This window comes from Podarcis erhardii (assembly GCF_964252035.2).
Source record: "Podarcis erhardii genome assembly, chromosome: Z".
Classification (NCBI taxonomy): Eukaryota; Metazoa; Chordata; class Lepidosauria; order Squamata; family Lacertidae; genus Podarcis; species Podarcis erhardii.
The window spans coordinates 11,223,628-11,247,525 of NC_138504.1; the positions used below are offsets into that span (position 1 = coordinate 11,223,628).

At 44.8% G+C, this 23,898-nt stretch overlaps 2 protein-coding genes across 5 annotated transcripts in view; one reads left to right on the forward strand and one right to left on the reverse strand.

Moving 5' to 3' along the window:
* The window catches only part of TMEM255A (transmembrane protein 255A), a 32,533-nt gene extending 17,671 nt beyond the window's left edge, over window positions 1–14,862 (reverse strand). Inside the window, exons 1-2 of the mRNA XM_081848165.1 lie at window positions 14,689–14,862; window positions 4,224–4,366 (exon numbers count right to left, since the gene is read on the reverse strand). Coding sequence (XP_081704291.1) covers window positions 4,224–4,366; window positions 14,689–14,746 — 201 coding nt within the window. The 5' untranslated portion in view covers window positions 14,747–14,862. The remainder of the gene's footprint in view (window positions 1–4,223; window positions 4,367–14,688) is intronic.
* ATP1B4 (ATPase Na+/K+ transporting family member beta 4) overlaps window positions 1–23,898 on the forward strand; it is an 80,003-nt gene that overhangs the window by 41,592 nt on the left and 14,513 nt on the right. For 2 of the 4 annotated variants that reach the window (XM_081848137.1, XM_081848139.1), the window contains exon 2: window positions 19,993–20,048. In XM_081848137.1, coding sequence (XP_081704263.1) covers window positions 19,993–20,048 — 56 coding nt within the window. Of the gene's footprint in view, window positions 1–14,985; window positions 15,110–17,647; window positions 17,724–19,992; window positions 20,049–23,898 lie in introns of those variants that run through there. The other 2 variants (XM_081848138.1, XM_081848136.1) reach the window with 2 other exon arrangements.

The following is a 23,898-nucleotide window of genomic DNA, read 5'->3' on the forward strand; positions in this document are numbered from 1 at the left end:
CCTCACTTCCCCAACAGTAGCAGATGTGGCAGGGAGGAAAATGAGATGTACTTGTATACTAAGTTTACTCCTAGTGGTTCCAGCTGCAGGGGTCGGGAGTCAATCAACTGAGAATGAAGTTGCTTCTATCTGTGCACAACTCCTTCCAGCGTTTTGTTGCCCAATCATGCTAGAATGTGACAGAATGGTGGCTCACTGTATGGCAGGAGTGGAGAATCTGTGGTCCTCCAGATGTTGCTGTCATCCCTAAGCACTGAGCTCCTGTCATCCCTAAGCACTGGGCAGGCTGACTAGGGCTGATGGGAGTTGCAAGTCCAGCAACATCTGGGATGTCACAGGTTCCTCTTCCCAGCTGTAAGCTGTGGAAGTGTTATAGTACAGTCATACCTCATGTTACGTTTGCTTCAGGTTGCATCCCGTGCGACCCGGAAATACCGGAAAGGGTTACTTCCGGGTTTCACCGCTCATGCATGCACAGACGTGCAAAATGACATCATGCTCATGCGCAGAAGCAGCGAATCTTGACCCGTGCGTGCGCAGACGCGGGCTGCATTTTTTTCAGGTTGCAAACGGGCCTCCGGAATGGATCCCGTTCGCAACCAGAGATACCACTGTACATGAAAGATCCTTAAAACTGGATGGGATAACTTCCAGATCTGTTTCTATGATTGTATTAAACACTGGCAGGAAGTAACAGTGGACTTTAGAGTACTAACAGATAATATTATAAAGGAATTAAACAAGGTGTTGTGTAATACAGCTGTTTAACACAGGGGTCAGGAATCTGTAGCTCTCCAAGCCTCAGCTGGAACACCTCATGGTTAGAGTTGAGGAGAGCAACATCTGAAAGGCCACAGAGTCCCCATCCTTGATTTAATGCATCAGTTTATTCAGTAGAGTACTGATTACATTAGGGGCTGGTTCATATGCATTGGTTAGCATGGGAACAAGACCTAAGCAGGTAGCAAAAGCACAGATTCCCAGATATGGCCCCTCCTGAGAACCTCTTTGAACATTCATCCTTATTCGCATGCAGAATGCTTACATGGTGGTTAGACCAAGGGCGCTTCCAGACTAGTGTTTCACCTCCAGTCACCCATGGATGCATTTTGCAACATGTCAATAATCATGCACTGGTGATGGATTCTGACTGGACCTTCCCAACATCATTATGCTTTGGTAGTTCTTTGATGCTTCCCCAACATGACCACATTACTGCCATGTGGAGGGGCACACCTGCGCTACACCTGCACAACAGAAACGGGACAAAGGAGCATTTGTGGTATGAAAAATTACAGGACTTCAGCAGGAAGCCACAGTTCATGCACCAGTTGAAACTGAAACTTTTGCAGGTGCAAATGGGATGACGTGTAACTGCCTCAACACCTTCATGAGCATAAATCATCACGAATGCTCAATAAATAGAATGTCTGGAAGGGCCCTATATCTGGTCTTTACTTACCAGTCATTCCAATTTGTTTGTGGGACAAATTATGATTATTGTTATAATTATAATTATTGTTTTAAGACAATGGGCATTCATCCTGACTTCCTTGTGGGGTGCTTACACATCTTCCCACTAGTCATTTGTTCATCCCACACTTTTAAATGCATTTCCTCATCGCTTTCCAAATGACAAAAATGTTATGTTTTTATTTTTAAGTGGGTTTCTTGTGCTAGGTTGACAGAGTGCCTTAACCCATTTTAAGTGTGCCAACCTAAAGTTCTGATGCCACTACCAGGCTACAAAATCAGCTTACACTCTCTATGAAATGCCAATTCATATATACCGGTACATTAGGATTACAGCATCGGGCTTGTATGTGTGAACAAGACATTAGAGGTTTACATGCAGGGAGATAACATAACAAAGAGCAAATGGTCTGCTAATGGAAACAATTACACATTTAACTGTGAGAAATAAGGCAATGCATGTGTGAACCAACCCAAAGTGTGCTAAGCTAAGAAACACTTGCTAGCTTGATGGTTTCTTTCTGCAACCTAGAGATCAGAGTGGAAATGTCCACAGTCTTGCACCGTGTACTGACATTTTGAATCATTCCAGCTGAAATGAGAGTATTTGCTCCACAGTGCACCTACATTATCCTGCGGCCAAGATTGCATGGACTGACATTTAAGGGGCCAGAGTAGTAGATATTCTGACTCTGCCCTTTTGACGGGATCACTTTCCAACATTCTGATGAGAAAAATGAGAACAGAAAGTGTTTCAATATTATAAGAGCAGAATGAAGATCCCTTCTGAAAAGGGTTGGTGTATTCCACCCAGAAGAGATACAGAAAAGATATAGAGAAGGGGTAGGACATTGCAAAGACCCAACTATCTTAAGCATGCACTGGGCAAATCCAACATTGGCTTTCTGAGTTCTCATATGTACTAAGCTATCTCAGGACACCCTGCATTCTGAGCCAGCTTGCTAAAAACAAATCCAGATGGCAGAGATAGGCTACAAATTCAGCAGATATAAGTTCAGCAGCAAGGCATTCTGTGGGCTAATAGAGACATGCATGGTACAGGACATGCAACATCAAAGGCAAACACGGACAAACAGTTCAGCATAGAGATTTAACACCAGAACCAGAAATTTTTGTAGCACTCCACACCACACTAATCCAACATGTTTTCATGGGATTGATTCACATGTTCAGCTGTAAAGCAACAAGGTCATAGTACTTAAGGGCTGAGCAATGGAGGCTGGTTCATGCATGGATGTACCAAGCCACTGTCTTGTGTCCTCAGTGTGACATCAGAGGAATAGCTCACACGTAACAGCAGCAGATTTAAGACTTGTTTGTGGGGCACTTGTAGCATGTGAAGTGGAGCTGAATGCCTCTAAATGGGTGCTGGCCTGTCAGTTAGCTACAACCAAATGCAGCTTCCAGCTACGTTTCCTCCAAGTGACTGGAACCATCTGTGTAGCCTCCATTATTTTATGTACCTCATTAAGTGAGTAGGGGCATAAATATGGCAGATGAGCCTGCAGCAGTTAATTGTGAATCACACCTTGGTGCGACTGCAGACATGGGTTTAGAGGCATTTCTGCATTTTCCTGCTCCAGAAGACTAGACCCTTCCAGTAGTCCCGGGTGATCTTTCCTCTGCATTGATGTTGCAGTTTTGGAAGGAGTTGAGCATGCATTCACTGCACATCTGAAACCCACAGCACAGGAACATAGAGGTTTTTTCCATGGTGGTCCCTTTTTGATCTACTGGTGTCGATCTACTCACCACCAATGGAAGTCATTGGGAGACTAGCACAAATACCCAGTTCTCACCATTAGTTCCAGGTATGAGCATAACACTAGTTCACACTTGCATGTGTGGTGTGGCACTAGGCTGCAGGTGTGAGCCCTCAGCTAAATAGCCACAGAGACAACTTGCATATGAAGTTGAGTGAAACACATTGTCAACGGAGGTGGGTCACACATTTGGTGGATGAAGCACTAAGTGACAAACCATGGACTTGTTCAGGGGCACATGTTTCTCGCTGGATAACCAAGGGGACCTTTGCATGCATAAGTGAGCCACCACAAGCTTAACACCACAGACAGAACATCCATATCACTTCACTCCCAACACTACCCAGCGGAGTCAGGTCAGACACTCAGCTACCAGCCAACAAGTGAACAGCAATCTGTAGAGCAGAGATAGACCCTCCAGATGCTACTGAATTCCCACTGTCACTGAACACTGACCTTGTTGGCTAGGGATGATAGAAGCTGGAGCCCCACAACATCTGGAGGGCCACAGCTCCTTCACTCCTCCTATCAGGGGTAGATACTCATGTGTGTACCAGTCCCAAATGATTTGCCACTGAATGTGACTCCATATGGAAACCATTGGCTCAAGGGTGTTATGCCCACACATGCAAGTAATCGTGTTGCAGTCACCCAGTGATGAACATGCATGTGTGGACCAGGCCCCCACCCCCATATTTTAAGGCAGAAGTAAGGAACTTGTGACCCTCCATAGGATGTTGGACTTTGAGGCCACCAGCTCCATCCAGCATGGCCAATGGTGAGGAAGGATGGAAGCTGCATTCCAACAAAATCTGGAAAGTCTCAAGGAAACAAAACATTCAATGAAGGCAGAAAGCAAATGAGCAGAGGTTAACACTTAAGACATTCTAATCAATTTGGAAGGTTTGTGGGGACTTGGGCGGGAGCAACACAGCTTCTTGACCTACCTAGGAGTTCTATACTTACAATAACCCCTGGGTAATAACCTCCAACAGTCACATTTTGCGTTCTTGTCGTGGCAGCAAGACCAACCGTAAGAATTAACAGAGACACAATGAGAAGAGTCACCGTTACGTAGAGGGAATTTCTTTTTCTTCTATTGAAAGACCCTAAAACACACACATATATACATATGCAAAAAATGTGCTAATTCCATCAGCGTTGAATAGCAAAGCATACCCTCTCCCCATAAGCATCATATTCAGTTTCAGTTCTCTTGGTGGTATCATGAGATACCATATCAAGAACATAGGAAGCTGCCTTAGACCAGACTAGGCTATTGGTCCACCTGTCTAGCCCAGGGGTGGGGAAACAGTTTGGCCACCTGTCAATCATCTGACATCACAATGTTGTTGGGTGATTGGCAGGTGGGTAGTCCTGCCCACCTGTCAAATATAACCTGTGTAGGTGGGAGGAAATACTGTCCAAGGAGGATTGAACTACATTCTAATGCAGCCTTCCAAGCTTCTCCATCTGGACCTCAAGACTCTTCCCAGCACATGCCTTCTCCCTGGGCCTCACATCTCACTGGCTACACACCTGCTGGGAAGGCGTCCTTGAAGTGTTTGCCTGGATGGAGAATGGATAGATGAGTGGGTACAGAAACCACTGGCTTCTTTATGGCTATACAAAGCTAAAAGCCACATCTGTTGCCCCCTCCCACCTTTTTGCCTCTGGCCCTGCCCAGCACTGGCATGTGGCCCCCGGAATGTTGTCCATGAGGGCAATATTTTATTGGACATATTGTTCCCAGGATATTACAACAGGAGATGCAGGAAGCTCTTAATTCCCACAAGAGAGAATCCCCTATTTGCATAATATGTTTAAAACACAATGATTCCACTTTAAACAGTCATGACTTTCCCCCAAAGAATTTTGGGAGCTGTGGTTTGATAAGCGTGCTGAGGGTTATTCCTTGCAGTCCCAATTCCCAGAGTTCCTTGTGAAGAGGGATTGATTGTAAAAGCACTCTGGGAATTATAGTGCCATGAGGGGAGCAGGGGTCTCCTAACAACTTCCAGCACCTTTAGCAAACTACAGTACCCAGGATTCTTTGTGGGAAGCTATTACTGGCTGAAAGTGGTACTGCGGAGTTTTAAATTGAAATATACTCAGAGTCGAGTAGTAATTTCATGCTCTTTATTTCAGCTCATAGGAACAGTGATTGAATCCTGCCCCCCCAACTCAGGCTTTATATACCTTATTTATACAATGAGTACCATCTGATTGGTTGATTATGTTTCCCTCCTGGAGCCTGATTGGGTGGCTGCTGCAGGCCAATCAGTGGTTGCATCCTAGTATCCTACCGGCCTAATAGGCTGATAAACTTCCTCCTGGGATCTGATTGGGCTGCTCCTGCAAGCCAATCAGGTTGTTGCATTCTAGGATCCTACCTGCCTATTCTTCTAGGATCTAAGCTTAGTACATAACATAAATGTTATTGTGATTGTAGCCTAAGTCATTGCACAAACAGAATTACTTTTGCTCAGGGAACAGTGTGCCCCTTCCTCTTCTTCCACCCACATCACCCCATCCCCTGATCTGTCCTGGGTTCTCCCAACCCTCTAGAAAAGATCTGGAAACAGTGCAAAGTTGGTAAAGTTCTGTAGCATGAGCAGAAGTTGTCCTGCTTGCACTGTGACTCAGATAAGATTCAACCCTACAGAAATATATAAAAGGCTGGCACACTTGCAAATCCCCACCAAGGCAGTTCCAAGAGTTGAACTAAGGACACAAGTTATGGCCCTAATTCGATTCCAACATAAAAACAAACAAATCTCGAATCACCTTCCTGACATCAATAGCTTCTCAAGGACACTTTGCAAAATAACAGGAGCAATGGTACGTGCTCAGTTTTCAGCAAGCCAGCATAGTTTATAACCCACCGAACTAATTAATCCATCAGACAGGGCAAGTTAATCATTATTTTTAAATAAATAAATAAACCCAATTTCAAAAAAGAAAATTCTGTTAGGCATCTTTTTAAAATACCCTGGTTTAAACACAAAATCTGAATTTAACAACAATGAAAGTTAATATCTGCACTTAAGGTCTCTTAAAACTGAATCTGTGGCCCTCTGTGAAATAAACCAAGTTAAAAGTCTGTTGAATGAACTGGGCAAAAACTAGAATAAAAGCTGACTTTTGCAGTGGTGAGATTCATGTAGAACATTATGAATTGGAAGAATCCCACTGCCCTAAACACAAGGCAATTTAGTTTAGCATTTAGTAAACTGATTTTTTTAAAGGATGCCATATTAATCTTACATGCTGTATACAATATATATATATTTCAAGTTACTGAAATAATCATAACTTAGCTGAACGAATATTTGATTAGGCAAAAGAATTCAATAAAGCACCACTACAGCGTGGTTTAAATGTTATATTCAAACCAATCTGAGGCTTAACTTGGAAATTATTTTTTATTCTGATATTTATAATCATTTTAAGACAGGACAACCCAAAACCTTACACTTCCTGTTCCTCTTGAGGTGCTGAGAAGTGATATACTGATTTTTAGAATGCCTGAAGAGCTGTGTGCATGAATATTATTTATTTCATTCCACTCTATGTATTAATTGCTTCCTATAAAACACCTTGGGACGCGGGTGGCGCTGTGGGTTAAACCACAGAGCCTAGGACTTGCCGATCAGAAGGTCGGTGGCTCGAATCCCCACGACGGGGTGAGTTTCCATTGCTCAGTCCTGCTCCTGCCAACCTAGCAGTTCGAAAGCACGTCAAAGTGCAAATAGATAAATAGGTACCGCTCCGGCGGGAAGGTAAACAGCGTTTCCATGCACTGCTCTGGTTTGCCAGAAGAGCTTAGTCATGCTGGCCACATGACCCGGAAGCTGTACGCCGGCTCCCTCGGCCAATAAAGCAAGATGAGCGCCGCAACCCCAGAGTCGGTCACGACTGGACCTAAGGGTCAGGGGTCCCTTTACCTTTACCTTTATAAAACACCTCAAAGCGATCTAGCAATGAAAACACCAACTGGGGGGAGGAGGCAGACAATTACACATATAAAGACAAAATCAAAACCAACACAGAGCCAACTGGGATAAAGAGTGTTCAGTTAAAAGTCTTGTTGGAAAAGGAAGGTCTTTAAAAGCTGCCAAAAAGTCAATAGAGATGGCACCTGTCTGACAAGCAACAGGATGGGGAATTCCAAAGGGTTTGTGTGCTTTCTAGAGAAAGTCACCTTAAAAAGTTAATAACCACTCTGACATTAGATCTGTCAAGAAGTAGTGTATCTACTCTAGTTGCCCAATTTGACCTGCACAGCATTTTTCACTGGCAGCATTCAGATGATCAAATCTCAGCCAGGATATGAACATGCTCCATGTGTCTACACACAGATGCTCTGGTCTTCCCTTTGTGCAAGAAAGGAACAATTATGTCCATGGTCTTCCAAATGAGCAGAAATATGAAACCATGGTATAACGTCAGCACCCATCTCTTGGCTTGCTTGTTTTATTGTTATTTATTTTATGGAATTTGTAGGGTGCTTGGTTGTGAACAGAGCCTCTAAGCAGTTTACAAAAAAATAAAATAAAACAAGCGTTAAAATTATCAATAGAAGACAGTTAAAAAAAAAAACAGGAATTGAAAAATCCCAAATATAATTAAAACCAACAATAAGCTAAAAACAGGTTAAAGCACATTTCCTTTTACGTGTCTGGACAGGCTTGACCACAAAAAAAATGTTTTTAGCAGACACCAAGAAGAGTACAGCAAAGGTACTAGCCTAATGTCCTCAAGCAGGGAGTTTCAAAGTGTAGACACTGCTCCACTAAAGGACTGGGTTTTGTTTTTTACAAGGGTGGAATGAATATTATGTGGCACCTGTAAACAGAGCCAGTTCCACAGATTGATGCAATTGAGTAGGCACATACAGGGTAAGGTGATTTCTCCAGTAAACAGGCACTAAGCTGTTAAGGGCTTTATATAATAATATTAATACTTTGAACTTGGCCTGGTAACAAATGCGCCTAGCACAGGTCTTTAAGCAGAGGTGTTATGTGCTGACAAGGTCTCAGTAACCCAGCTGCTGCATCCTGCAGTAATAGCAGTTTCCAGATCAAACACCATTGTTTGCAAGCCATTAACTAAGAGGCTCATTCCTGTCTCGGCTTATTAAGCAGAGATCTGATTGTCTGCCCACAGCCATTATGTTACTTATTAATTTTATGAAGCACTTGATTCTGAGAACTCTCTTTGGAAAAATACAGCAGCAGAAAATGTTCCATCCCACATCGCTGGGCGTTTGAAGTCAAACGACTCTAAATATGACACAATAAGTCGTGTATATTGCATTGATTGTTTGCAGACTATGAATATTTAATCCGTCAGCAAAAGAACGGGGCCATTTAGATCCCATTCCCTGCAGAGAGTAGGTGTTGTCCAGTAATCACCAACTCTTGCCTCTAGAAAATTCTGGGCCCTTAAGAATTCTGTTCTGGGAGTGTTTGGTGTTTACAGGGGAGCATCTAGGGAAGTCAAGTCAGGGCAGGTAAAGCCCAGTCCGGTTAAGCAGGTCAAATCACAACAGACAAGATCACACCAAGCTGCTAAAGTCTAGCCACAAGCAAGCACTCTTTGCATAGATAGCGAAGAAAAACAGGACCTTGGTTAGCTCCAAGTGTTAGGTAATGATTCCTTCTTCAAAAGCAGCTTGAAGAGTCGTCCCGGCGGGAAGCTATTCTCAAAGGAAGGGTTATGCAGGTTGCTAATGTGGCTTACTCTGCCTCTCTAGAGCAGCTGCCTAGGTTCTTTAAATGTTATCATGCTATTTTCCTTTCTTTGACTTCTGCAAAGCTGGGGAAGTGGAGCAAGGGACTCATCCTGTGAGTCTGCAAATGGGCTGTATCCTCCAGCTGGGAGTACCCCAAGTAGGGTGCTGATAATTTAACTCAAGAGAGACCTCCATTGCACACTGCAAGGTCCCATAATTAGGGGTTACGGCATTAAATGCCGCAAATATAAATAAATGTGGGACTTCCTTCAGAGAAAACATATTAGCTGAGAGTCCTGGAAGACCTGCTCCCTGCCTTACAGGCTTTTTCTACCTGGCCTGGGAGGGCAGGGCCCTGACTGACTCCAGCTACAAAAGCCAAGGCTGCTGAACAGACTCTTGTGTTGGGGTGTAGTTTGCTGGAGAATTGTTGCTCGTGGTTTTTATATCTTTATTTTAGATCTTGTTGCGATTTACGTGGAATCTGTTCTGTTTGTTTGCGTATCTTCATTTATTTATATTAACTTTGTATACTGCCCTTCATCTGTAGAACTCAAGGCAACTCACAGCATAAAAACACAAGATAAAAACACAAAACACATGATTAAAAAAAACCATAACAAGAAACTGAAACCTCCCTCCCCCACGCTGTCCACAAACCCCTTAAAAGGGGGTATAAGATGTTAATCAGCCCAAAGGCTTGTTTGAATAGGAACGTTTTTGCCTGGCACCTAAAGGTATATAATGAAGGCACCAGGCAACTTCCTGGGGAGAGCATTCCACAAACTGGGAGCTACTGCAGAAAAGTTCTTGTGTTGGCACACTCTGGACGTCTCATGGAGGAGGCACACAAAGAAGGGCCTCGGGGAATGATTGCAGGGATCAAACTGGTTCATATGGGGAAAGGGCGTCCTTGAAGTACTGCGGTCCTGAGCCATTTAAGGCTTTGTAGTTAAAAAACAGTGCTGTGAATTGGACCCAGAAACAGTGCTGTTGGGCCAGAATTGGTATAATATGCTCAAAACGACCTGCACCAGTGAGCAACCTGGCTGCAGAATTCTGCACCAGCTCAAGTTTCAGAGGCAGCCCTACGTATAAGGCATTGCAGTATTTTAAATGTTTTATTTATTGTTTATGACTGCTTTTATTATGTTGTAGTTATATATTGCTTTAATGTTGTAAGCCACCTTGAGCATGGTTTGAACTGTGGAAAGGTAGCATACCAATAACATTAAGTAGGACTTTGCCATTGGTTTTCCAGGAAACGATCTTTCTTAGTGTCCTTGCATATGTACAACGAACCAAAATAGAGCTCCTTAATTTTATTGTTGTTCCCCTGCCTAATTTTTTTTCTTTTGAAGTGCAAAAGCCTTGTGGGCTCTATCACAAGAGGTGTGGGATTATGACCCATGGCAAAAGAAAGGCTGTATTCAGTCGTAATCATCTTTAAATGATCACATAACTTTGAAGTAGACATTTTGAAACTTCATTTAAACCTGCCTTTTCCCTCCTTAGTGATTTAAATAATGGCCCAAATCAACCCATCCCCCCACCAAAGGCTTGAGAAACAAATGCCAGGAAAGGCAAAAATAAGGGGAATTTTCAAGAACTTAGCAGGTGACTGTATGTGACCAGCAGGCTATATTCAGGTTGGTGAGTCACAAATTGTGCAGGTTTGTATCACCTTCCTAAAATCCTGACTTCCCAAGTCAGTGCAGGAAATCCAGACCAGACTCCCAATGGGTGGCCGTCCATTCTTGAAAAATCTCCTGTGAAGCACAGCCCACCAGCCCTCTAGATCGGAGGTGGGGAACCTTTCTCAGCCTGAGGGGCATATTCCCTAACTGTGTGAGCCACAGACCAGAGGTGCGCAGGGCCAGAGGCAAAACTGGACAGAGCAAGTTCTCTAAATCTACACTCTAGCCTTCATCTGGGCACACAAGAAACACGGTTCGAGTTCCAGGACATATTCCAGCCAGGCAAAAGTGTTCCAGGAGGGTAAGAAAGGGGCATGTGGCCTGGGAGAAACATCATTGGTCTGATGTTCGCCATCCCTGCTCTAGATAGTTAGTTTCGTAGTTGCTCTATCAAAAAGTTTCAGCCAACACTCAACTAAAATATACTCTAGCACAACATTAGATCTAGCACTACCCTCTACATAAGAGAATAGGAAGCTGCCTTTTACCAAGGCACATCACCTAGTCATCTATCTCAATGCAGTCTGCACTGACTGGCAGCAGCTCACCAGGATTTCAGGCAGAGGATGTTCTCAGCCCTACTTAGAGATGCCGAAGATTGAACCTGGGGCTCTTCTGTGTGCAAAACAAATGCTCTGCCACTGAGCTATAGCACTTTCCCTCCAAGGCAGCAGAAAGAAGCAATGCTTTGCCCATTGAGGGACTCAAACCAGTGACCCGCTGAGTGTATTAGTGGCTGGCCGGTCAAATACACACCACAGAGGTCCCGTAGTTCATAAAGGCCCATCTCACTTGCATAATACTCACAGAAGAGGATTAGAAAACTTATTGGAGGCTAAGACTACCCATGGCTACTAGCCATGAGGGCTATGCTCTGCCTTTATGGTCAAATGAAGTAATGCTTCTTCAGCTCTGAAAATATCAAGAGAGGAGATTGCTCTTGTTCTCAGGTCCTGCAATTTGGCTCCTCATAGACATCTGGTTGGCCACTGTGAGAACAGGATGTTGGAGTAGGTGGGCTATTGGCCTGATCCAGCTGTCTCTCCTTATGTTTTTATGCTGCCAGCTAAGAAACCTAAATCACATTGCAAAGCACCAAATAATGAGGCATACCCTCCCTCAAAGAATGGACTCAGGGTCCTAACCAGTTCTGCATCTTGAACCTGCTTCAAGGGCTCCTGCCCAGCATTCAGTTGAGCGACACACACATGCGCTGTCACAGACTTCCAAGCTCACGTGAAAAGACTTTGCATTTCACATTTCACGCCCCCTCTCCTGTGGCATCTCTAAGTCTGAAGATTTACTCCTTTCTGATGTGACCACACCAGTTGTGCTATCAAGGCTAAGTACATTAAATGTGGGGAATGCTCTTGCTGATCTTTGAGAAAAGGGACACGAATTCACATTTGCAAGCAGAAAGTAGTGCCTCACATTCTCCAATAGGTAAAGGGTAAAGGGACCTCTGACCATTAGGTCCAGTCGTGGCCGACTCTAGGGTTGTGGTGCTCATCTCGCTTTATTGGCCGAGGGAGCCGGCGTACAGCTTCCAGGTCATGTGGCCAGCATGACTAAGCCGCTTCTGGCGAACCAGAGCAGCGCACGGAAACACCATTTACCTTCCTGCTGGAGCGGTACCTAGTTATCTACTTGCACTTTGACATGCTTTCGAACTGCTAGGTTGGCAGGAGCAGGGACCGAGCAACGGGAGCTCACCCCGTCATGGGGATTCGAACCGCCAACCTTCTGATCAGTAAGCCCTAGGCTCTGTGGTTTAACCAACAGGGTGTGGCAAATAAGAAAACCCATGGCAAGGAAAAACCTCATTCAGTTAATTTGTTAAGAGAGGAGGAAGAACACAACCAGATTAGCAGCAAGTTAACTCTGAACAGCTGATTCGATTTGTTAATATCCAATATGACTTCTTTGTTTTCCTTCATTTTCTTTCTTTCTTTAAAAAACCCTTCTCTTCTGCAATATGTCTGTCCTGTTCCCACAACTGGCGTCAGAAGTTGGCATGGTAGGGCATCTGCCTTAAGACCACACAACAGAGGGGCAGCTGCTGACCCTTGAATCTCTTCCCCGACCCTGAGCCAACTCCTTGCTGTTGTTGTTGCTGCAGCAGCTCCCTGTTCTTCTGCTGTTCTCTAAGTGCACAAGCATTTCCAAAAGCAAGGACAGGTCCATCACTCAGCGGCAGAGTACCTGCTTTGCATACAGAATGTCCCATGTTCAAGCCCTGGCATCTGCAGGTAGGGCTGGGAGAAGCCCTCTCTGAAACGGTGGGGAGCTGCTGCCAGTGTAGACATACTGAGCTAAGTGGACCCAATGGTCTGACTTCAGTATAAGACAACTCCCTATGTTTCTAACATAAGGTTTTGCTTGCCTTGCTATTTCTTTATGCCCAGAGATACAGACTGGGTCCAGAGGGAGAGGGCAAATGAACAGGCGGTAGGGGGGGGGAGAAGCAGGGCAATTGCAAAGGCAGATTTAGGGGAGCGTAACTGGTTTGGTCACACTGGGTGCAGAGCCTTGGGGGTGCTACAGCTATGATTTAGAATACAGTTAAGGGTGCAATAAGTTTGGCATGAATTTGGTGCTGAATTTTGGCATCACACAGGGCACCACTAAAATCTAAGATCCCAAGGTCCATCACTGGCAGTTGGCCCACTCAATCTGTCCCCAGGAAATCTGCCTCCCTGACTTAAGGAATTGTCAAGTTCTGCCCAGCAATGAGGCTTCTATATTCAAAAGCTTGTGATATATCGTATTATTTCTGCATCTTGTTATATCAATATTGCAGAAATTCTCTTAGCACAATCCTATGCAACCGGGATGGGGAAATGATGGCCCTCAAGATGTTCCTAGGCTCCAACTCCTCTTAGCACCAGCCAGCAGGACCAACGGTCAGGGATGATGGGCGTTTGAAATAAATAACAAGGACATAGGAAGGTACCTATGAGCGATTCAAACCACTGCTCCATGTAGGTCACTGCTGCCTTTCCCAACCTGCTCCCCTTTAGACCGTTAGACTACAGCTCCCACCATCCTCAACCAGAAAAGGTTGGTCTACACCAACTGCAGCAGTTATCCAGGCAGGAGTATTTCCCAGACCTACAAGCAAATGCCAGGCTGAATTGAGGTTCTTTTGTGTGGAAAGCACAAGTTGTACTGAGTTAAGACTCTCCTCCACCTTGTTTTACATGAAGCCCACCTAACAGGGGCTGAGGAAGGCTGGTCTACGCTGGCTGGCAGCAACCCTCCAGGTAGGAGTGTTTTGCAGCACTGCCTTGGGGTTCCCTGGGACCTTCTGCATGCAAAGCAGATGCTCTCCCACTGAGTTGCAGGCCTTGCTCCAATAAATGAATGGAGCAGCAGCCTGGTGACCACACATTCAGCCTACTCATCAATAGGGCAAATTAAATCCTCTAATAACACAAGGCCACTCAATCAGTGGGGGGAAACAGCCCCGTGGCCTCCAGACCAAAGGAAGCCAAGTGATACAAACCAAGGGTCTCCAAACAGCAATAACCTAAGCCTTCTCCATACAACCCCCCTCCCTTGTTAAAAACAAACAAGCAGTGGCGATTTTAAATAGAAACGGTCCCAAGCTTCTCTGCTCAGGCATGTGGAAAACAGCAAGGCTCGCCTTTCACCCGGGGCCGCCTCCACTCCCGTTGCAAGCTTTTAAAAAAAAATTTTTCTGGCCTTGAGCTGCAATGCAAGCGACAGGGCTGCAGGTTGAGAGAGAGGAGCGGGCCTGGGGCGCGTGCTGCATGTCCAGGCGATCAGGACTTCCCCAAACGACCCAATACCCACCCACCCCCGACTCTGGTTTTTGCAAAAAAGAAAAAAAAAAAAGGACCCAAAGAGTGTTGCGCAAAAGGCGGCACCCAGTTACACCCCGTTCCCGCGCGCGCTCCTGCCCCACTTGCTATAGGCGCCCCTTCCCCAAATCCAAACCCTCCTTTCCTTTCCCCTCGGCGAAGAGGCGCCTCACCCACAGAATCGGAGAGGGGGATCGCGCTGGGGCGCGGCTGAGTCAAGGCCTGGCGCATAGTGGCGGGCCCTCAATGCAAGGTGTCCGGCGGGAGCTACCGGCCGCGGCGCATCCTCCTGCGCTGCTCGAGGTTCATGCTCCGGGCCACCAGAGCCGGTCTGTGGCGCTTGCGCAAACTGGAGAGACAAGCCAACCAGACCAGCCCGCTATAAAATGTGGGCAGGGGCAGAGGAGAACCTTCCTGTTTCGCCACGGTTGGGTTGCAGGCGGGTTTGCTACCTGTAGTCCCGTATACTGTATTTTCCATGCGTTATTCGATGCGCAAGATTCCAAGCTGGGTGGCTCCTTTTTCTTTTTTTTTAAAAAAGAAAGAAAGGCGCAAACATGCAGAAATCAATAGGAGAGCTCGAAAAATCATGCGGTATGTGTTTTTAACCGATTCAAGAACTTTTGCCGCGCTTGGCAGCCTGATCCTATACCTATTGACTCGGATGTCTCTCCGGGTTCCATGCGACTTAAAAACCTAGCCCGAGGCGTCCAGGTTCCAGGGCGAGTTGCAGCAAACTAAAAATTAGTTATTAAAAACCATCAAAACAAATTGCAGCGTGGGTCCTGAATGGCCCTTGGACTGGAGGAAGTGAAAGAGACTTACAACTGAATGCACAAAAATTACTAATCCTTGCAACAAGGAAATGCCACTTTTCATATTAGTAGTTTACTGTTAGAGTAACGTGGTCAAAATACAGTAACCTTAGAAAAACACAAGTGTGTTCTCAGCTCTTGGCCCTAATGATTAAAAATTTCCTCCTTGATTAATTTACTAAATTGTTGGTTGATTTGTCTATCAGTTGAGCCAATTAAATATTGCTATCCTAGATATTGTGAAACAACAATCACCCAAAACTCTTATTTTTCTTGGTGGTGATGATAGTAAAATTGGCAGTACTAGTAGCAATAAATCATTATCAGGAATGCCTCAGTGGTGTAAGATTTCCTAGTTGGTCTAGCCAAGATGACCTATGAAGTACTTCTCTATTACTTGATTTTACAGTAATTATTTTTTTGGAACTTTATGGCATAGCTGTCAACATTTCTCTTTTTTTAAGGGAAATTCCCTTATTCCGAATAGGATTCCTCGCAAGAAAAGAGAAAAGTTGACAGCTATGCTTAGTGGGCCAGTGAAAAGAGAAGATCTGGATTTATGGGGTCATTTTGAGGAAAAACACAATTATTTTTTTAAATATTGTGAATCTGCAAGTGGGGGTAATTGGTTGCAGTACTTATCTTTTTCCATTCATAAATTATTCTTTGGCATCTTTTAAATTAACGTACATTAACCTTTTTTTAAAAAAGCTTAGCTTTGGATTTCAAACATGCAAGTGTACTAAATGTGAATTAATTACCAAGGCGTAGCCAATGTCCTTTTTTTGTTCTTGATGATTAATTTCTAAAAAGAGCAACATTTGCAAACTCAAGCCCACCTAGGTATTCTACTTTCTAATCCCAGAAGTATGGAGGTTAGCTGCAGTTACTCTGTAATGGAGGAAAAATGCACTTGGCTTGTGATCAGAGGCATTCTGATAATTACGACTTTGCATTCTCAACCAGATCTACCATTCATCCACAGCTCAAAAGAATTCGGCATGTAATGCTATGCCTCATTTAGTGATAGGCACATCTATTTTGATGCCAAAACGAAAGCCGGCCCACATATTTACTGAAATGTTATTCTTTTTGGAGTTCAGCCAGCAGTTTTAAAAATCCTTGGTTTTTGTGATCAAGGGACACTGAGTGGGGCAAAGTGGTGATATACAACCCTCACTATGTCTACTCAGAAGTAAGTTCTATTGGATTCATTGGGGTTTCATTCATTGCACTGAAATATGTGGGATTGGGATTGCAACCATAACTGGGTTAATTTTTGCATTAGGACTGAGATTGCCATCCTACCCTGCTTAAAGTAAAATCTATTTCTTCCAAATTTAAGCAGTTTTCTCCTTTTAATTCTGTAGGAAGAGTAAAGGATTTCCTGAAGACTGAAAAGCCATGTACCCTTACCTGAGAACATGAATATGTGGCTAAGGGGCAAAAAACCCGCCAAGAATACTTATTTAATAATACAACAGAAATCTAAATTAAGAGTGGGGAAGGCAAATGTCAAACAAAACTAAAACAAAATTTGGAACCACCAAGTCAAACCATTACAATTTGTGGGACAAGCCTGGCTGCTCAGTCGTGTATGCATCTACTCAGAACTAAGCCCCATTGGAGTTGGGGGGGGGGTTTACTCTCAGTTAAGTGTGTATATAGAACAGTAGCTTAAGTCTATAGTCATTAATAATAATAATAATAATTACAAAGAAGTAGGGAAGTACAAGATGAAAAAAGCAAAGCAAAGGAAAACAACAAAATATAAACAGCAAAAATAAAAGTTAAAATAACAACAGGGCAAAAAAAAAAAATAGTGCTGAAACCACATTAAGATTAAACCAGGGGTAGACAATGTGGCCACTTCTGAATTCTCTTAAGCCACAAATCCCATAATTCCTGGCGACTGAACAAGCTGACTAGGGTTGTTGGGTGCTGTGGTCCTGCAAAATCTGGAGGGGACAACAGAGATGGCAAATCTGAGGGACTCCCAGAGTTGCAGTGGACATGCTGGCTTGGGTTGATGTGATTCAGAGTCCAAAAACACCCAGAGGGCCACAGGTTCCCCATCATTTCAGAAAGCAGAAGATTACCACATTATGACAAAGTTTCTTTGCAGCAAATGTCTCTATTGAAAACAGCTGCTGCCAGTTTATAACCTGCTTTTTTCAGGTTGTGCCCATGTTTGGATGTGTCACTGGAAGAGATAACAGTGGCACATTGCCGCAGAAGATCCAGTGCCTCAGGGCAGAAGGGGGCAGAAGGGAGTCAAACAAGATACTGAAATGAAACCTGGGCCATCAACTACTGTAACACGAGGCAGCTAATGCGCAAAGCAGCCTCAAACCAAAATAGAAAACATTTTGGAAAGCATTGCAGAGGAGATGGTGTGTGTGTGCTGCTTCATGGAGCAATGCAGGAAAACATGCTTCATTGAGGCTGTAATTCATCTGAGCCTTTAATTGCGACAGGATATTGTGTGTCACAGAATGTCCCTATTCGAAAGGACTTTCTTGTTTTTACTACTCTTGGGAGGGGGGCTAGGGGGCGGTGAGGAGTGTTTCACTTGGTGTTTTTAGGAAGAGCAAGGGAGGAGAACATAGTGGGAAGTTAGTGTCATAATAATAATATAATAATAATAATTTATTATTTATACCCCGCCCATCTGGCTGGGCGGCTTCCAACAAAACACTAAAATACAATAACCTATTAAATAATAACCTTCCCTAAACAGGGCTGCCTTCAGATGTCTTCTAAAAGTCTGGTAGTTGTTGTTCTCTTTGACATCTGGTGGGAGGGCGTTCCACAGGGCTGGTCATTGGAAAGTTAGCAGAATAAGTCCATTTATTTTCCCACCTCTGTCCCTATTTTCCAGAGACAGGCTAAGAATTATGAAAGCTATCCCAGCTTCTGATTTGATCCTGGAATGTCCCTATTTTCCCTGGCTCTGCATCTCGGAGCCAATGTGTCCCGTGGGGCTGGTCCTTGGCGGCAGCATCCTCTCCTCCTCACCTGCTTTCCAGCGGTTGCTATGAGCTGCCCAAGGGATGCGGCCAGCAGCAGAGACCATGGAGAGGCAATGGGATGCTGCCTCACAGCTGCTGCAGCCGCTGACACCTGGGACAAGCGCCGGTTCATCCTTTCTCCCAAGCTTGGTGGCGGCAGCACTTGTGGGGGAAATAGGAACATTCCAGGATCAAATCAGAAGCCGGGATGGCTTTCATAATTCCGGACTGTCTCTGGAAAAATGGGACAGTTGGAGGGTAAGTCATTAATATCACCAGACCAACCTTCTCAGTAGTGGCTTCCTGCCTGGGTAATTCTCTCCCCTGGGAGGCATGCCTGGCACCATCACTATCTGCTTTTACATGCCAGGCAAGAAACATGCTTATTCACTTAGAATTTTGGACCCTAGATTTCTGGTTGTCTTTCAGTGGGGTAGGGTCTCTCTCTCTGTATTATATATATGTGTGTGTATAGATATAGATCTCCTGCCAACCTAGCAGTTCGAAAGCACCTCAAAGTGCAAGTAGATAAATAGGTACCGCTCCGGCGGGAAGGTAAACGGCGTTTCCGTGTGCTGCTCTGGTTCGCCAGAAGCGGCTTAGTCATGCTGGCCACATGACCCGGAAGCTGTCTGCGGACAAACGCTGGCTCCCTCGGCCAGTAAAGCGAGATGAGCGTCGCAACCCCAGAGTCAGTCACGACTGGACCTAATGGTCAGGGGTCCCTTTACCTTTATTTATAGATAAGCATTTTAGGTTGTTTCATGCTTGCTTTTACACTTGTTTTCAGTGTTTTATTTTTGAAAGTCTCTTTGAACAGAGAGCTTTCTGCAAAAAGCGACAAATAAACAAGCACATACGGTGGTGATGCCTTTGCTTGTTGTGGCAGGCATGTGGATATGTCCACTTCTAACCTGATAGTGCCCCTCCAAATTCCCTCTCCACACTGTCCTTCTTGGCTCTTCTCCAGGGTTCTTCAGATGGTTCCTGGAATTACCGGTGGTTGGGAAAGTGACACTGCACGAACCCACCACTGGCCTGTCTGAAGGCAAAGTGATAAATATAGCGATGTCAGACTGTGAAAGCAATTTTGGAAGCATTCAGACAAGGGGCCTCCCCATGACTGACAGGGACATATTGGCACATACATTTCTGTCTGTTAAGAACTGATTATTTTGTAACGCTCTATAAACAGGTGATCCTCAGCCTCCCAAGGCAGAAAGATTTCCTTCCGGGCAAGATTCTTGGTCTTTCCCCCTCTCTGGGATTTTTCATGCGATAGGCTGCTTTTTACACGTGAATGACTTCTGGTGGATGAGGGCCTGAATTCTTGTATGGAATCCTGCTGCATGATCTCAGTTGCCTGATGAGAGCAATCAGCTTGCTGGTCTCCTCCTTACATGCTCTGTCTTCTCTGCAGTGTTGTAAAGCAAAACTCGTCACCTGGTGATAGTCGCAAAGCCCCTGCTCCTGCTTGATTTTTCTTTTTTTAAAAAAAAAAACCCACTGAATCTGCTTGTGCAATGGGATTGCTGGATAATTCCAGGGTTCAGTGAAGAGACGTGACCAGCGTTATTAGACCAGGAGTTGACATCCTGACATACTAACCATCTCATATTTTTTCCCTTTTTTCCTTTTTTCACCATGGAAGTGAACGCAACCTCTGGAGGTGCCAAGGACCACCCGCTCAACTATCACCAAATGCCAGTAAGTAAGCAACCCCTTAGGGTAATGAGGAATAGATTTCCAGAGGTTCCATCTGTGAGCAGAATCGAACCCTTTGTTTCTGCTGTTGGTGAGCAGAGCAGAAGGTTTGTCCACACTCTCCTCCTAAGTGTTGGAGGAAGAAAGGGGGAAAGTATGGCCATGCATCAAACAAAGCTAGATTCCCCCCCCCCCCCAGGAGGAAAAGACTATCCAGATAATTGAGAATTAGTCAAATAATAATAAGAAGAAAGGTCTGCATGCATGAATTGGCTCACTGATGCAAATAATTAACTTGTCTGTCGAAGATGAAAAAGAACCAAGCTCATGGGAAAATGCTCCATCTGAGTGCTTTTATTAGAACCAAAACATCAGCTCAGAATGGTACGTTCAGGACCAGCTCTACAGTTAGGTAGAGTGAGGCGGCTGCCTCAGGTAGCACATACTGGAGGATAGGAAGTGGTGGTGAGGTGCTAGATAACAGAGCTGTGCTGCCCTCAGAGGTGGTGGAGGACACTGTTCAGTTGCCAGTGCCGAAGTGAGATTATTTATTTATTTATTTATACATACATACATACATACATACATACATACCCTGCCCATCTGGCTGGGTTTCCCCAGCCACTCTGGGCGGCTTCCAACAAAATATTAAAATACAATAGTCTGTTAAACATTAAAAGCTTCCCTAAACAGGGCTGCCTTCAGATGTCTTCTAAAAGTCTGGTAGTTGTTTTTGTCTTTGACATCTGGTGGGAGGGCGTTCCACAGGGCGGGTGCCACTACCGAGAAGGCCCTCTACCTGGTTCCCTGTAACTTGGCTTCTCACAGGGAGGGAAATGCCAGAAGGCCCTCGGCGCTGCACCTCAGTGTCTGGGCAGAATGATGGGGGTGGAGACGCTCCTTCAGATGGATTCAATGCTGGGCCAACTGGCTTCAGTACATGGAAATAGAAGGCTGCACCATCTTGTCCATCATCTCAGGCACCACAATGCCTTGGGCTGGCCCTGGGTACATGGGGTTCCAGGGCACTTGACTGAGAGCAGCTTAGCAGTAACAGTACAACAGCACCTTGCCCCACTTATGGTGGCACTCTTCCATTCAGGGTACATCAGCTCTGGTGTGTATCTGGTGTGATGGAGACAACACATTGGGTTAGGGGCATTAAAATATGTTATCCATTCTACTTGGGATGCAACTAAAGGAAGGAGGGTGTGTTTTTTGGAGACAGGGTTGACATAGCAGAGGTGATACCTAAACTAGCTCAGAGCCATTTTGAGAACATGTTATGGGATGGGGGACTTAATGCTGCCTAACTTCCTATATCTCTGGTTGTGAAGTTAGAATGATTGTGGTGATGTGGAACTCTGAGATCACCCAAACAGGCAAAAGAATAACTTCCGATGCCAAAAGGCAGCCTCTGACCCTTTGCAGATGGCTTTTGCCAGTTGCCATATTTAGACAGGAAGGGAATTCCTCTTCCCAAGGTCATATTGGCTAGTAACTGTAGGGTTGGTTTTTGTGCTTTGCCCTGCAGGCTCTGACTTGGCTTGCTTCCACACTAGCAATCAGGAACTTGGATAGGCACCTGTCTTTTGCTTGTCTCAAGTGGTTGGCTTGATCAGTGACAGTCGGTCAGAAAGATAGCTGTTGTATGGGATACTTGATAGTTCTAGAACTGGTGTGGGGAAGGTGTTGTCCTCCAGATGCTATTGGACTCCAACTCCCATCAGCTTTAGCCAACATAGTCAATGATAGGAGATGATGGGAACTATAGTCCAGAAACACCGGGGGGGGGCACATCTCCCCCACCACTGTGCCAAAGGCTGGTTCTCATATGTATTATAATGCTTTATGACTCACCTCTTGAAGACTCATCATTTCAATGAGTTGCAGGAGTGCTGAGCATGGTCATTGGAGCTCATGCATTGGAGCCCATGCAAGGCAACGCGGGCTTTCTGCCCGTGGCAGCTCGTTCACACACTGAACTCGTCACTAGAGGGACATACGTGTGGGGAACCGGTCTGAAGGTTCTTTGAATCAGATGCACTCTGCACTTGTGAAATAAGATCTCACACACCCACACAAGGGGGAAAAGATTTAACTTTTAAGCAGTTTTTACAAAATCTATTCCTTAGCTGTGGAGTGATTTTGCTTTGAGTTGATCCTTCGTCAGCAAAGGAATGGTGAGTATTTGACTTTCCACACTTTGCTAGCCCAGAAGGAAAGCTACAGAAGACAAGGCACAACCTTTGGGCATTTTTATGAGACCAGATTTCATTTCTATGGGAAGGAAAACCTTGCAAAAGCACAGTTAAGACCCATTGATTCAAATGAGAGAGATTAATGCAGCAATTTTATGCACAGGTCCTTGGCAATAAGCCTAATTAGTTAGCTCAGTGAGACTTCTCCATTGGCATGCCTAAAATTGTACTATTAATCTGGTGTTTAATTCTCCCACTGAAACTCATGGAAGTGCTTTCAGGGGGCCCAGATTGTGCTTTTAATTTCCTGCATTAATTTTTTGCTTTCTCTCTCATCTTATGTGACTCATGCACTCATGATCCATTGATGAACAGGCTGCCCTTTGTGAACCCATTATGTAAGTGACAGGAAAGGCTTTTTCCTGGGTCAGCCTTGGATAGATGGATCAAATTGTCCTAGCCAAGTTGCTCCATCATCAGGTCTGAAGTGACTGACTGATGGCAAGTTCAGTGTTCAGAAGTAACCTGTAAAAACTCTGGGTGGATTGTTGAACGGTGGACTTCATGAAAAGATGGCCGAATATGAGATGGGCTTGGCAGGTTCAGCTTGGACCTTTTTTAGTCATACAGTCAGAGAGCTTGGAGAGGGCCTCGAAGAGCTTCTAGTACAACATGGAGACAAACATTGATCATGTCTCCAGGTTTTCCAGGCTGCAGAAGATCCAGTTAGAGGGGGTGGAGAAACTTGATTCTGATGGCAGTTAAAATTATCAGTTTTTCTGATCACCTCTGCTGTAGCTTTCTGTTGCTTCAGGCACACCTTGGTGACAATTCTTGCTTTGGCATCTTCTTCTTCTGATCATCTTAGAAATACAGGGGGTTAGGAATAAAAAGGAAGCACCACACACACAAAAGTGAGGTGTGTGGGGGTTCAGGTTGAGGAGGTGCTGCTGGAAATATCACATAGGGAACAACATGCCAAGTAAGAACAAGACAAAATGTTTTTGTCTGCAACAAAATTCTGCTGCTTCTGTTCAGGATTCCAGCCTTCCCATTTGCCCCTCCACTGGTTTTTCCATGTTTTCATCAACAGTGAGTCAAAAGAGAGTCAGCATTCTGTGGCCACTGAGCATGCCTGGTCTTTGTAGGAGGGGCTGGGGGTTGGGGTTTCTCCCTGTAGGTTTCCCCCTAAAATCGCTTGAAATTTTTGCAGATTTTGAGGTTTCCCAGAGCCTTGTGCTATTTCTCTTTAGTGTGCTTTGGTGCTGCTTTGGCTAAATAAGGAATGGCACTCACAGCATGAAGATTGGAACTAGAAGGAACGAATAGACATATAGGAAGCCGCCTTGTACCAAATTGGAACATTGGCTTGTCTAGCTCAGTATTTTCTCCAAGAAGTATGGGGAACCTCTGGTTCTCCAGATGCTGCTAGGCTACAACTCCTATCAGCCCCAGCAAGCATGGCCACTTGATCTATAATAATATAATAATTTATTATTTATACCCCGCCCATCTGGCTGAGTTTCCCCAGCCACTCTGGGCTGCTGTTGATCGACAGTGATCAACAGCAGCTATCCATAATAGTTGCACACAAGGGTCTTTCCCAACTCCACCAGGAGATGTGGATAGAAGGAACCATCAATTTTTGTTCT